The following is a 15,985-nucleotide window of genomic DNA, read 5'->3' on the forward strand; positions in this document are numbered from 1 at the left end:
GGACGAGGGTATAGGGCAATGAAGAGCATTGGGCAAAGGGGAAGGGTGTCTTCCATCATCTCTATTACATGACCGTTATGATTTTCAGGCTAAAGGGGGCTCTACATGGCCTCTAGCTATCTGAGAAATAAGTCCTGAAGTCGGTCAGCAACAGAGCTGTTTTCTGAGTCAGGGATCCATGGACTGGACCTAATTTGCTTCTTGCTTTGGAAATCCTGGGTGGTCCTTCTCCACCATGCACGGTGCCATGAGCATGCCCCAGAATGAACCGCTGCGGTATGGTGTGCTCTTCCGATACAGGCATCTTTTCTAGAGGACCTCAAAGCAGCCCTTGTCACCGAGAGTTCCACAGGACACTTTTTCCATTTGCTTCCATCTCACTCCCTTGAGAGGAGGCTCTTCGTGGGACTTGGACAAGAAAACAAGACAATGTGACCAGTGTTTTGTCTCTATTGTCACATCCCTACCTAAAGGGCACGGGGTTCCTTCTAGAGATCGGCAATCCTGGTGTCAGTCAAGAGGTAGAGGACACTGGGGCATTTGATCATATCAGAAAGCAAAAAGGCTTCCAGAGACCACGAGGGGCCCAGCAACAGGACACAGGCAGCAGCCTGTGAGGAAAGGCCCCACCTGCGGTAAGGGAACACAAGTCCTTCCCTGTTCTGCAGTCAGTAAGTCCGGGCTCTCTGGTTTTGGAGAACAACTCCTACTAAGGAGGTTATCTAGTGTTGAAGAGACTAAGGCTGTCTGTAGTGGAGGTCACTGCCTGTCCAAGCTTGTCTTGGAAGTCCCTGGCCAGATGTGTTTGGACAAGGGCTGCTCCAGCGGTTCCTGTCGCACCCAGTGAGACAGCGAGGCCCAGTCCAATGAGCAGAAGGATGAAGATCTCTCTTCTTTCAGCTTCCTCCCATCTGCAAAGTGAGTTCTTCAGGTTGATAGAGATAAACCTGGGGGACAATTATCACGGGGGTGCAGGAGTCTTGGAAAGGGGATTAATTCAGGTACCTGTAGTGCCTTTGCACCAGAGGAGAGCAGGACACCCAGGTGACCGGGGGACACCCAGGTGACCATGACATCTAGACACCATGTATCCAGTTACTCCAACACTCAGGCGGCTGAAGCAGATGGGATTCAAGTTCAAGGCCAGCCTAGGCTACAAAGTGACACTCATCTGAGAATATTAAGGAGGGGGGGAGGGAGGGAAGGAGGGAAGGAGAGAAGGAGAGGGGGAGAGGGAGAGAGAGATGCAGGAGGAGAAAATAACTGTAATGAATAAGGACAGATGAGATATTTAAATTTGAGGGCTTATAATAAAGAAGGGGTCGTTAGGAAAAGATTCCCGTTGCTCTCTGCTGGAGAGGCTGGAGAACAAGCTCGGTATTTTGAGAAGAGGCAGCAGAAGGACCAAAGCAATGGTGTTTCTTTGCAGTCTGTACCTGGCTCCGTTGCTGCTGTTTTGATCTGTGTGAGGCATGAGCAGGCCAGTACACACCTGTGAAACTTCTGTGACAATTCCTGCATTCCACCTTGCTGTAGACAGACCCTCATTTGTGGCTGCACAAGGCCTGAGGGCATCCCAGGACTCTCTGTGACCTCCCATCTCACTGTCAGAGTGCCAGGTTACAGATGCATGCTACTGAGTCCAGCGTTACAGGGCCCTGGGGATCTGGATTCATGTCCTTCGGCTTACATAGCTAGCACCTTACCACTAGGCTGTCTCCCCAGTTCCCGACTCTCTGATCTAACCGTGGAGAGGGCACAATCTTATCACAAAAGCACTGTAACAAGGCAGAAGTACAAACAGAATATTACCACCTTCTGGTCTCTAGGGAACCATGGGATTTAGGTCTGACTGACACTGATGGCTAACATGAGCAAACAGACAAGCTGCCCACACATCTCACCAGTCTATGGAGCTCTCTTGCCTAAACCAGAAATACAACCATATCTATGAGACCTCGGAGGTGCCAGTTCAGAGCGGGGAGCTACGGGAGGGATGAGGGACCACAGGAAATGGTACTATGGCAGGAAGTGGTACCATGGGTTATAACACACAAATCCAGGCTATCAGAAACGCCAAAGAACATTTAGTCTACCCTTGTACGAAAGGAACAGGAGAGAAGGTAGTCTGCAGATTAACAGGGAATCAAGGCACGCAGACAGTTTTATGTAGACTTAACATAAGCTGCAGTCATTTTGGAAAAAAAAAATTAATTTAGAAAATACCCTCCCCCGCTAGACTGCCCTGTGGACAAATTTGTGGGCCATTTTTTTTTTTTTATTGGTGTATGAGGACCCAGTTCACTGGGGGAGATGTTACCCCCTAGGCTACAGGCAGAGCAAGCCATGAGGACCATGGCCTCTTCCTCTGTTCCTGCCTCCAGGTTCCCACCTCAGCTTCCCTTGGTGCTAGAGTGTGACCTAGAAGCTTCAGATGAAATAAACTCCTTCCTCCCCGAGTTGCTTTTGGCCACAGTGTTTTATCACAGCAATAGAAACCTAACTAAGACGAGGTGAGCCACGCATGGCAATGTGCAGATTTGATTTGGATTCTGACTCTCAGATACTGAGAAACAGAACAGGAGGCGAGCAGCACACCGAACCCTAGATGGCTATTTATTAATAATGCTGACAGTCCTGTCTGGTGCGAAGACTGTCTTGGAGTTATAAAGAGTTGGCATCTTTTGGAGGCGCACTCGGAAATGAGAGGCTTGAAGTTTATTCTCACAGACACCAGGGTGGAGGCAGATGAACACAGGCTCAAAGACAGTGACCAGCATGGGCTGGTGGTTCTCAGAGCTGGCGAGTGAGCTCAAGGGTAGGTCTGCAGCGCTTTTCTCTTTGCCTTTGCATATGTAGGGAAATCTCAGAAGCACAGAGTTTAAAGCACTAAATAAAATATAAATAAGGCTCTGCTGTGTTGTCCCGGCTGATGTCTGGGGGAAAACCTGTCAAGAAAGGATTGGATTCTTACCTTCTCATTAACTGGATAAAAATCCTCCTCGGTAGCCGGTATACAAAGGTATCAAGGACAACCTTCAGGTAATTCAGAGAGATGTAGCCACCTTTGGAGGTGTCTCCTGCGCCCAGGGCTTTCTCGATCTTTTCATACGACTTCGAAAACTGCAAGGAATTAAAATTCGAGGGTTGCCTTCAGTTGAATGAACATCCTGGAGCCGTCCAACCATGCCATGTTTTTGTTTCTGTTAAACCAAAACCTCCTCACATCCCATCCCCGAAAACTGATCAAAAAGGTTACTGTGGCATGTACCGAGCCTCAAATGTTTAATTGATGAGCTCACTACCAACAACAAACACCCTGCTCACAGCTGACAAGTTTCTCAGGGAGGGACAGCGGGGATGATAATGTTACCTCTGACTGGAGTGCTAAAAATACTCTGCAGCTCTGCCAGCGTAGCATCTTAATCTGCTTCCTGTATCCCCTCCCGGGAGCCCACGCCACGCACTTCTGATTAAGTCAGGCCACCAGGCTCTCAAGCTGGGAGCATTTTATTAAAAATAGAAGTTGCTTTTGTGGCATGGAAATTGATTAATATAGGGATTACATAAACACAAAAGACACTGGACACCCATAAATCATGGTTTTAAAGGGGAGGTGATTCCAGGAGAGTAAGCCTTTTCTCATCTGGGACTCCAAAGATGCAGGGAAGTTGGTTCAAAGCTGTTTACATGACTCATTAAAAACACTGTGGACACTGGGTATCATTTACAGAACATTGCTATTTATTAGTGGCTAATAACTATATTTCTTTGCAACCATCCCAGCTTGTCTAGATTCAGGTTTTTTTTTTTTTTTTTTTTTTTTTTTTTTTTCCTGCTAACTGGGAAGGATGGGAAATTTGACTAGCTACTAGTTTGGTGTAAAAAGGAGCTTTCTGTAAAGGTTTCTGGAACATGGATGTACACACACAGGAGTCTCCCTCCACCCAGGGAATAAGTTTATAGATGCTCCTGTGTGGGTACAGCAATACCGGAGATCTTTAAATACTGGGAGGGGTTGAATGAATCGCCCTGGCCACGGCACAATCCCTGACACCCACATAAAGATTCAGATTCCGAGGCCGACAGGTTAACTCCAGTACTCCGACAGTGATGCACACCACGCTGCGTTAATAAGGTGGAGGGAAGAACCAACTCTCAAAAGTTGTCCTCTGACTTACACACACACACACACATACACACACAAAAATTTAAAATCCTAAAAATATTTATTGATCCAAATCTCTTAGAAAGGGCCCAAGTTTCCAAGAAAGAATGAAGATAAACTTTGTCTAAGATTTCCTGCTTTGTCCATGGGAGGGAGGGTCGTCTGAGCCCCTGCCTGGGGGAAGACTCATCCAGAGAACAGAGAGCCCTGTGTGACGTGTAGTCTTCACCTCTGGGCTAATAAAAATCTATTTTTTTTGAAACTGGATCTCACTTACTATATAGCCCTGGCTGGTCTAGAACTCTCTATGTAGACCAAGCTGGCCTCAAACTCACAAAGATATGCCTGCCTCTACCTTCCGAGAGCAAGAATTAAAGCCTTATGCTACCACACTCAGCTTGTGGAATCCATTTTAATACCCCAGAGGCATATGGACTTCAAGCAGGCTTTTCACATGGCTTCTGCCATGACCAGGAGCTTCTAGAAAAAGAATGGTACAGGAAGTGTATCTAGGTGACGTCCAGAACCTTTAAAACTCCTGCTGTTCATTAAAAATTATAAGGCTTCATGTCAGAGAAGCACAAGCAACTCAGCAAGGCACACAAAGGAGACAGAGGTATGTGACACCTCCAGTCCCCAGCTCTGCCCTCTGAGAGCCCTCGATGCAGCCATAGTTACAAAGATCATTTTACAAACAGTAAGTCATGACACACTTTCAGGCTGGACAGATGTTTTCCTCACTTAGCAACGTGTTGAAACATGCTCTTAGGAGCCAGTGCACACCTGTGTTGTTCTTTTAGGTGACACATGGCATACCATGACATCAGTGATGGGCCAGCAAAAGTCATGGTCTGTTTCCATCTTGATGCAAGTGGCTCTATAAATAAAGACCTCCACACACCCCTCTCAGTGAGACCCCACGGTCTCTCCCCAGCACCCTGCCCTTCTCTGTCTCACTACTCAATGTTGTGTTTACAGCTGAGGGCATTTGTCTCTCATCCTTCTCCTCTGCCAGGGCTGGAGGGTACAGGACAACAGACCTGGGCCTGGTTTTGTTCACAAGTAGTGACCCAGAATACAGCACAAATTTGGCATGTGTTATTCAATATATCTAAGAATGGGTATGTTTTATAGGAAAAAAAAAGTTCTAAACAAAAGTTGTAAAATATAAAAAGATGCTTTATGCTTTAGCAGAATAAATAACAACCCTCAAAACCCCAGTGGAGACTGCATCAGACAGGCAAATGTGAACAAGTCCAACAGTGTCAGGTGGGCTGGCCTGTGGAACAGAACTCTGGATGCTCATGGTGGGTGTGCAAATGACCATGGGCAACAAGAGGACGCTTCAGTTAAAACAGAAGCATATTCTAGAGCACCAACTGAGACAAAGACTCCACGTCTGGATGGTATTCCGAGGATACACAGCACGGTGTGCCAAAACTATGCACATCATGGTGGGACCTAGTGACACAACCCAAATGCCACCACAGAAGATGGGACCTATGCAGTGTTCAGAGGACAGACACTGTGTAGGGTGGAGGTGACACACAGTGCAGGAGGAGGTGACACACACATTGTGCAGGAGGAGGTGACACACACACTGGGCAGGAAGAGGTAATAGACACTATTCAGGAGGAGGTGACAGACACTGTGCAGGAGGTGATGACACATACACTGGGCAGGAAGAGGTAATAGACACTATTCAGGAGGAGGTGACAGACACTGTGCAGGAGGAGGTGACACACACACTGGGCAGGAAGAGGTAACAGACACTGTACAGGAGGAGGTGACACACACACTGGGTAGAAGGAGGTGACAGACACTGTGCAGGAGGAGGTGACACACACACTGGGCAGAAGGAGGTGACACACATACTGGGCAGGAAGAGGTAATAGACACTGGGCAGGAGGAGGTGACAGACACTGGGCAGGAGGAGGTGTCGCAAACACTGTGCAGTGGAAGGTGACGCAGACACTCTGCACAGTCAGTGACAACAGAAGACTTCATCAGAACCGTGTCAGTGCAGCTGCATTTCAACATGGGTGTATCATATCCTAAGCACAAACGGTAAAAACAAAGCACTCGGCAACATGCCAACACACCACAGAGTGTGCACAGCTGGGGCCAGACAAGCACATAACCAGCGAGACAAAGGACACGACTTGCACAGGTCATCAACAAATAAGCACCTTTTTTGAAAATGTCATGCAGTAAAAATGAGCCAGCTATAACTAGGGACTCATTACAAGGGTGTCCTGAAATAGTGAAAGAGATGAGGGGGATGTTAGAGCTGAGGCCATGGCAATAAAAGTGATGGTGTTACAAGAGGTAATAAAACCACAAACAAGAGTGAAAAGATGGGGGTCAGACCACACTAACAGGGGCGTGGGGAGTGGAAGAATCTCAAAGCAGAGAGACATAAGACGAAAGGGTTAATGCAATCTGGAGCAGGTAACATGGTGGCCATCAGGGCAAGACGACCCAATACAAGGACAACTGGGACAGTACTGAGGGAGTGAGGGAGAGGAAATGTGGAAGAGGCTGGGACAAGGTGTGTGTGGTTTTATGTTATGAGCCAGGATATTCACAGAGTCCGTGAGGCCCTGAAGCTGAACATGTAAAGAATGGGCTCACGTTCTAAGAAGTGCTGTCAAAATGTTCTGAGCTAGGATGGAGCTCAGCATGGCTTTTACGTTTCAAGGGTCAACAGGAGAACATATTTGGGGCATCTGAAATCAGCTGCTGGAGAGCCATCAGGATGACCTCAGAAGCCGGAAGGCAATGGAAAACCGCAGGCTCCATTATGAGGAAATGAAACCATAGTATAGCCATATGCAGCCTTATGAGCAGTTAGATCTGCTCAGGTTTAACCACACACAGCTTCCTAGGTGTGGATGCAAGGGAATCAGAGCACTCATGAGCCTTTCTTGAGGAAATTACCAGACAATGAAACCCAGCCAAGCAAGAAATAAATCAGAAAGAGAGAGAGAAATACCCAAAACACCGAACTCCACTGGTGACCACCAAACATGGCTGAGGATAAAAGAAAGACCAGCCATCTGGAGACTGCTGTAACTGTACAGAATATAAATATTAGCAACTCCAAGAACACAACATAGACACCAAGATCTGTGGGGTGGGGGCTGGGCAGAGGAAGCACAGCAAGTGTCAGTCAGTTGTCACTTGTCACCAAGTTCCACGGCAGCGAGCCAGCCTCTTCACAAACATCACCACCTCTTCAGCTCTGCCTGGTTCTCTCCATCCCTTTCATGGTGTTAATGTCCCTTCAGGGACTTAATATGTCATGTGGGAAACAGACATCTGAAGTTCCAGGGCGTCTTCTGTCACTTGTGATTGACAGTACTGAAGCGGGTGGTGACAGCTGGGACCCAGAGCCACACCACTTGGATGTTGGGATACATTGTGTACCCTCCTCCTGCCTCGGTTCTCTCACAGTGCCTATCCTGTGGGGACTGAATTGGTAATTCCAGGACACCAGGGATTTGGCCTGGTGAGGAATGACCCATGGACAGGGTTAATCTTGATGTCACGTGACACTGAGGCTTGCTTTACTCCTGGTAAAATCAAAGACATTTAAAAGTGTATGTTATTTAAGGAGAGTGGTTTGTTGTTGTTGTTTAATTTTTTTCTTTTGAGATGTGGCCTTTATGTGTAACTCAGGTTGGCCTGGAACTCAGATACCCCTGCCTCACCATCCCTAGCCCAGCACCACAATGCCTAGGAATGGTCTTCTTAGAAAAGCCTATCTTTTGCCTGCTCGTTAATGCAGTTGTCTTTCCACATATGAACAAGAAAGAACTTGAATGGCGGTCACCATCTGCAGCCTGGGATGCCCTGGGTGGGGGATTGTGCTTCAAGGATGACTTCCTATTCCCTGCATGTGCTTTCCAGAGAAGCCCACTTTTTTTCTTTTTTTTTTTCTTTTTTTTTTTTTTTTTTTTGAGGATTGTGTATTTTCTGAAGGTCACATGTTTATGAAAACAATGAGGTTGTTTGTCAATAAGAGACAATGAGCTCTCTTGTCAGTTTATCAGTAGACATGAAAACAGTCCTTTCTTGGTTCCTTTCACTGATGCCGGCTTTGTCAGTGTTTCCTCACTGAAAAGTCCACATTAATAACTTGCAAAGTTTGGTGTACGTTAGAAACAGTTACGGAGGCTGGAAGGATGGTTCAGTGTACCACTGTGGAGGATCTGAGTTCAGTTTCCACACTGGGCAACTCAAACTCACTCAGAACTTAGGCTCCAGAGGACCCAGCGCCCTCTTCTGGCCTCTTTTGGTACCCACACACCGGTGCACACATACACACACCAACACATACATATAAATAAAAATAAAAGGACATTTTTAAAGGCACAGTTATTATTCATTTGTCATTTGTGCCATCGTATTTTGCCAGGATGGTCTCATGTTCATACAAAGTTTTGCTGTACAAAAATACGTTTTCATTTTCATGCTGTCAAACTTTGCCTTCTTCCTCGTGATTTTTAGGCTTTCCTTCATACTCAATCGACACTTTAATTTCAAACTTTCAGTTTTTCCCCTTGGCTGGGGCTGCAGCCTGGTGGTAGAGGTCTTCTTCAGCATGGTCTGATACCCAATACCACAAAAATCACTTTCATCCACACTGCTCACTCTAGGTTTACAGTAGTTGCTATGTGTAGAGACTGGCTTTGCTGAGGGCTTAGTAGGTTACAAGCTTTCCTTCCAAAGTGTCTGGCAAACAAATTATCTCAGTGATAATTTCATCACTAACAGTGATGTTATTATAATAATTTCATAGCTAACTTGCCCCTGTAAGTGCTTCACCGAAACGTCCTGTGCTGCGTGTGTTAGCCGTGCGACAGTTAGCTTTAACTGTCATCTTGACACGACCTACAATCACTCAATGAGATACTGTCCCTTTCTGTGAGAGAATGTCTTAAGTTAATTATTGCTGGAAGACTCAGCCCAGTGTGGGCAGCACCATTCCCTAGGAAGGGACTTTAAACTGTGTATGAGTGGAGAGAATGATCTGAACACAAGCACGCCTTGTGCCTCATTTCTTTCTATTCTTAACTGTGGACATGATGTGACCAGCCAGAAGCTCATGCTTTGACTTCTCCACAATGATGAACGGAAACCATAAGCCGAAATGAGCCTCTTTCTCCCCAAGCTACTTTCTGTCGGGTATTTTCTCACAGCAACAGAAATGAAACCAGGACACTAGGCTGAACTCCTTGGCACAGCTTGACCCATTGACAATGACTTCCTAAACCACACTGTCTGTCCACTGCTGCACCAGCTCTGCCCAAATGTTACACCTTCATGGGGTATTTAAATATAGTAGGAGAAATCCTCAAGCTTAACTTTTCAAAAAGTACTTATATAATCCAAATATAGAGACCAGAGATAATGACCAACCCCCAACCCAAAGCTATAAGAGGCCTGTCCATTCATTCATTAACCACCAACTCCCCTTCTTCATTCAGTCAGGTTTTCTTTTATGTCCCACAACCAACTGTACCATTCCTTAATATGTTTTCTATTTTCTTTTTTCCTGTGTGTGTGTGTGTGTGTGTGTTAGCCCGCAAGTAGCACAGAGGCTATACTTAGGATTAACCGAGGAGATGGCTTCGTGGGTAAAAGTGCTATGAATATCAGAAGATCTGTGCTCAAAATCCCCACCAGCTATGTCACAGCACGGCCATGTATGCCTGTAGCCACAGTGCTGGCAGCTGCAGACAGGCAGATCCTGAAATCTCACCCATCAGCCAGCACAGGCAAAATGGAGACCTTCAGTCCAGTGACAAAATCCTATGCCCCCAAAATGGAGAGCAATAAAGGAAGTCAGCTGACATCCTCTCTAACCTCTGCACGGACACTCATGGGCTCTGCACATGCACACACATTCGTAGACAGCAAACACGTACCACCAGACACATACCCCCACACACATAACTTCCAGACTCATACCTGACACCCACATATCCCCACTTCCACACTCCAAACCTACACCCCACGCATTTACACCACAGCCCCCCCCACACACATATTCTTACCCCACACCTCCACTCTCCCTTACACCTATGCACCCCCACATCTACACCCTATACTCACACACTCTACACTCATGCACCCTATACCTATGCATGCTATACTCACATACCCTATACCTACACATCACACAAACCTACACACACTACACCCACAAACCTTTACATCCACACCACACACCTACACACCCTATACCCACACACCCTACACCCATGCACCTTACACCTATGCACCCTACAGTCACACCACACACCCATGCCCCCCACAGTCAAACCCCACACCTACACATTCCACAGCCAGACCCCATGCTCCCACACAGAATTAGCTTGGTCACTGTTAGTGTCATCAGTACATCCTCAGGAGAGGTCCTTGGCAGTCTGAGGGGTGCAGGTGGGAGCAAAACAAAGCTTGGGGTGCCAACAGAAGTGGTTTCTGTGGTTGCCAGCTTGCCTGTGCTCACTATTCAACTCTCACCTCTTGGCAAAAGGACTTCTCCAGGTCATCTAAGGAGTAGTTCTTCCAAATATCCTCAGACGACACAGTGTGGAGCGGCCTACTGGCATATTTGCCTTGTTGATTTTCTCTGGAGGGTTCTGTTAAGAAAAGACCATGGTGTATTATTCATATTGTAAAAGCCATTTCTGGGCCATTTGCTTCTGATCATCACCTACTTGGTAAAAGTTAAGATGAATGAACGTTGAAAAGGATGGATCTTGGAATTCTTTATACTGAAATAGGCTGATGAGTGGGGAGAAAAAAAAAGAAATTAGCCTTCTGTGTGTTACTGTACACCAGGATAAACCCTGAAATGTGGGCTAGCCTTCTGTGTGTTACTGTATGCCAGGATAGACCCTGTGGGCCAAATGTGATGAAATTAGGTCTGTGCAGTGGTAGGAAACTAGGGCGATTCTGTATGGACTTCACCAGAGACACATCAGGGAAAACATCAAAGCTAGAGACCATTCACCGACAGGCAGGCTCCCTGCAGAGAATAGTGGAAGGAAATCAAGCAGGGAAACCTTGTATTCACCTACAGGAGCAGGATGTTAGCGCATGGCTACGCCTGTGATCCCCGCACTAAGGAGACTGAGGCAGGTGTGTTCCGATTTTACAGCAGCCTGAGCAGATGAATGCACATATCCAAAGGTTAAAGATGGAGAGGGGCACACAGAGAACTCAAAGTACAGTAAATGTATAAAACGTGTTCAAATCACTGGTCATTTTAAAATCTACTCACAACAGAAAGGATAAACTAGGTATCATGGTGAAGATTAAGAAGAAGGATGAGAATGGGGAGGGTGAGAGGCTCGGGGCTAAAGTTCACACAAGAGGACCTGAGTTCAAATCCCAAGCCAGGAATGGCTCTACACACCCATAACCCAGTGCTGGGATTTCAGAGAACGTGCATGTGTATACACAGAAACATGCATGTGTATACACACACACACACACACACACATACACACACACACACACACAGTGATCTAGGACAATGGCAGGAAGCAGCTCTCACTTGGCACGGAAGCGATCCATGTGCAAACATTCTGAGCTCTGAGCTGTACTGTTCGCTGTCTGTGCCACAGCAGAAAACATTCTGAGCTCTGAGCTGTACTGTTCGCTGTCTGTGCCACAGCAGACCACCCAGCGAAGGCATGCATGTGAGGACACTTTCTGCAGTGCCAGAGAGGACCAAATGCAACTTTCCCAGCAGTGTTCACAGGGAGGACATGGATGTCACCAAGGCTATGCAATAGAACACAGCTGTCAAAAACAAAGACCTGGGCTCAAGAGATAGCTCAGTCACTAAAAGCCCTTGTTGATTTTGAAGACGACCCAGGTTCAACCCCCAGCACCCGGATGGCAGCTTACAACCGTCCATAAGTCCAGTTCCAAGGGATCTGATGCTCTCATCTGACATACATGAGGTGTACAAATGTATATAGCAGAAAAACACATGATAAAATAAATAAATGGTAAAAAAAAAAAAACAAAAAAAAAAACAAAAAAACAAAACAAAAAAAAAAAACAAAAAAACAAGAGAGACCTGTCTGTGACACAAACATGACAGTTTCTTTGAAATATATTCTTTCATGACTTAAAGCTCACTTAACATATTTTAATTTTCATTGTCTTATTTATTTTGTATGTCTTGTCTATCCATCATCCACCTACTTATGTATCACTAAAAAAATAACTCGGGAGGATCTGACCCAGGCGAGGTGTAGGGTGCGTAGGCGTGGCCCAGGGTCGGGGGTTGAGGTTTTGGTTTTTTTTTCTTTTTAGTTTTATGCATTTGGCTTTTGTTCAATAAGCCTGTGAGCTTCTCATAGCAGAAGATGAAGTGTGTCTCAAGTGTAGCCATCTTCTCTCTCATCGTCGGATATGAAGAGGCACAAATGGTTCCCCAGATTTATTTCCTAAAATGTCTGCAAATAAGCCACAGCCAAATGAGGCGCGCTTACTTCAGCGACAGTTAACAGGCTGCCAGTCATCTGGAACCCCACAACTCATCTCCAAGGGAGAAAAGGAAAAGAGAGATCCTTTCCCAGGTCCCTCTGAGCTAGAGTAGAGACAGAGTCAGTCTTCCGAGCTAGCTCTTACAGTGTCTCAGAACAGACTGGGCTAGGCTTTGACCTGGCCAAGGTGACTCTGGGTTCCCAGCAGGCTCTCTGGTACTTCATCTGACTCTCTACTTTGAGATCCTGGAACTGAAACACACATGCAAACACACATGCATGCACACATGTACACATATACATGCATGCACACAAATACATGCACAAACACACACACAAACCACACACAGACAAAGCCAGGGCATCCCACACATCCTCTATTTAAACAAAACGCAGAGTCCTGTGGGCTGCAGAGGGTGATGAGGCAGGAGGCCTATCTGGGAAGGCCTACCTGTGAGATCTCATCTCCTGAGACACTCTCTCATCCCAGGACTCTCTCTTCCCATCTCTCATCCCTTCCTGTGATTTTTTTTTTTTCTACAGATTTGCTTTTTCGTTGAGAAGGCTGGGGCTGGGACCTGAGTCCTTTCCATGCCTGGTAACATCTACAACACCCAGAGAAGTGCAAACATTAATGGGCTCCAGGCTCCCCCAGGACCAGCAAGCAGAAACTGTTCCTCGCCCCCATGCTGCCTCACATGCCCAGATATATGGTGCTCTTGACATGCAAGGCAGCTATAGAGGCCAGTGTAGCCAAAATTAATAGAAACTGTTGTCATATATCCAGAAAAACCAAAGGTAGCAATTTCTGGAACTAAGAGGTAGAAAGAGCACAGAGTCCAGGAACTGCTGTTTTTATCAACACGTGAGCATGTTCTAGCAAATTTCATCCCATAAGTCACCATTCACAGTGGAAGGTCACAGCCGAGGCAGAGCCAGTGTGGGGTGTGAAGAATCAAGTGGACTCATGCAAACAGCCCTTATTAAACTAAATAGGTTATTTTAAAAGAATAATGTAAAACAGTCATGCACATAGGAGGGGGGGGAAGAAAGGTTCTAGAAAAAGTTGAAGAATAAGGGAGGAGAATGGGGTGGACAGGGTGGAAATTGTATGTGCGCGCGCGCGCCCGCGTGTGTGTGTGTGTGTGTGTGTGTGTGTGTGTGTGTGTGTGTATAAAACTGTCAAAGAAGAAGTAAAAATTATTTTAGAAAATAAGTTTAAAAAAATTTAGAAAAATTCTTCAGAAAAAGAATTATGTGTTGTCATTCTTAATTTCAAAAGTGAAAATTTAAAACAGACGCAAACAGATATGGATATTGCTTCAGTTCTTAGATGCCTGAGAATGTCTTCCCAAAGTGTGACACTATTGTATAGAAAAAAGTTACTGGCAAGGCACTTGTAGGTTATGATGTCACACCAGAAGAATTAGAGATAACTGAGTGGGCACTGCAGTGTCTCAGGAGGTTTTTCCCAGTGGGAGTTCCCACACTGGTAACAGCCAGGACCTTGGACACAAGGGACAAACCATGCTCAACAAACATGCCACCTGGCTGTGACTGTTGGCTCTGCCTGCCCTAGCTACCCAGCCTTGGACTGTTTCCTCCCTAGCAAAATAAAGGGGGAGGGCTGGTATCTGTTATGAGATTGCAACACATCGAATGAGTTCCTGCTCCTGTGACTCCTTATGGATTCTCGACAGGTATCAGCTGTCCCTCAAGTAGTAAGAAACTACTTCAGTAGTCAGAGGGCCAGGAAGAAGGGTCTCCAAGCAACAACAGGAGCTCTCAGGGGCAAATTAGAAGGGAAAACCACTCTCAGGACAACTCGCAGTACTATTGGCTACTAACCTCGTGTGATATTTGCTGACAGGGCAGATGTTAACTGTTGCCACCACATACCAAAAATGTCTGTGTAAGATCACCGACATGCTAATTAACTTGACTGTGGTAAATCATTCCACACCACATCAAAACATCATCAGTGGTAAACAGAGCTGTTGATTATTCTCCAATAAAGTTGATAGTTAAGTGTTCACGAACTGAGGAAGGCAGCTGAGTCCTATGTTTTCTTCCTCCACTGAGGTGTGAGCATGCAGCCTGCCACAAGCATGCCTCCCCTGCCTAACAGACTGTGTCCCCCGAAACGGACCAAAACCAAACCTTTCTCTCAAGGATTGTCAAAGAAAAAAAAAAAGAGTAAAACATCCACAAATCAACAAATCACCACAGACAGGAAGATGAAACTGGAAGGAACACAGAGCAAATAAATACAATAGAGAAAAGGATTAAAATAAAGATTATATCAAGTAAGAAGGAAGGGTGGGGGAGGGAGGAGAGAGAAAGAGGGAAGGAGGAACTAGGGGAAGAAGGGAAGGAAGGATGGGAGGGGGAAGGGATGGAGGAAGGGGACTTAAGAAAAAGCAATGTTTTGTGAGAGAAGACATAAAAAAAAAAAAGGTCTAAGACACATGTAATATAAATAACTGAGAAGAAGATCAAGCAACAGGATAGAACAAATCCTAAAGATGGCAACTCAAAGAATTATCCTGCATCAACAACAACTCCAGCCTTAACAGTGAAATACCACAGGATGAACTCGGGACCTCGATCACTGGGGTCTTTTAAATTTGTCTTGGTCTTCATTGTCTGCCTGACTGGATCTGGAATCACCCAGGAGACACACCTCTGGGCCTGTCTGTGAAGGAACCTCCAGAGGTATGCTGGGAGGAGAAAACCCCATCCTTAATGTGGGTGCCACCAACCCATGGACTGGACCCCCATACTGGATCAAAAGGAGAAGTCACTGAACACTAGCACTGAGTTCTCTCTGAGTCCTATCAATCAGTGGACACAATGTGGCCCGCTGCCTGGTTTCTCTGGTCTCATGCCTTCCACGATGAAGGACTATATCCCTCAATCAGGACCAAAGTAAACCTCTCCTTCCCTAAGTTGCTTCTTTCCCAGTATTTGGCGCTGAGGAGTGGGGCTGTTGCTGTGATAAACACGCCTTTAGAAATGGTTTGTGCAAATATGGAAGTGTGGAGCTATCGGCTTGAGACGCTCTAGAGCTGTGAGTGGAGCCTGGAGCTCGGTGGGTTAGTCTACTGAGTGTTTCCAAGACCAGAATGTGAGTAATAGTACAGACAGACAGTGGGGATGTGCCCATAAGGATTCAGAGGGTAGCACATCACGGCAGGCACGCACACACGCAGCTGCTTCCTACCCACACCCTGAAAATACAAATGAGGCTGAATTCAAGAGCGATGGACCTATTGGTTTGACAGAGGAAATTTTAAGAGCATAG

The 15,985-nt window shown here is 46.1% G+C and overlaps 1 protein-coding gene across 4 annotated transcripts in view; it reads right to left on the minus strand.

Annotated features, from left to right (window-relative positions):
- Efcab6 (EF-hand calcium binding domain 6) overlaps positions 1-15,985 on the minus strand; it is a 194,425-nt gene that overhangs the window by 96,123 nt on the left and 82,317 nt on the right. For all 4 annotated transcript variants that reach the window (XM_076911766.1, XM_076911767.1, XM_076911768.1 and 1 more), the window contains 2 exons: positions 10,700-10,818; positions 2,975-3,123 (listed from right to left, as the gene is read on the minus strand). In XM_076911766.1, coding sequence (XP_076767881.1) covers positions 2,975-3,123; positions 10,700-10,818 — 268 coding nt within the window. The remainder of the gene's footprint in view (positions 1-2,974; positions 3,124-10,699; positions 10,819-15,985) is intronic.

This window comes from Arvicanthis niloticus, chromosome 13 (assembly GCF_011762505.2).
Source record: "Arvicanthis niloticus isolate mArvNil1 chromosome 13, mArvNil1.pat.X, whole genome shotgun sequence".
Lineage (NCBI taxonomy): Eukaryota > Metazoa > Chordata > Mammalia > Rodentia > Muridae > Arvicanthis > Arvicanthis niloticus.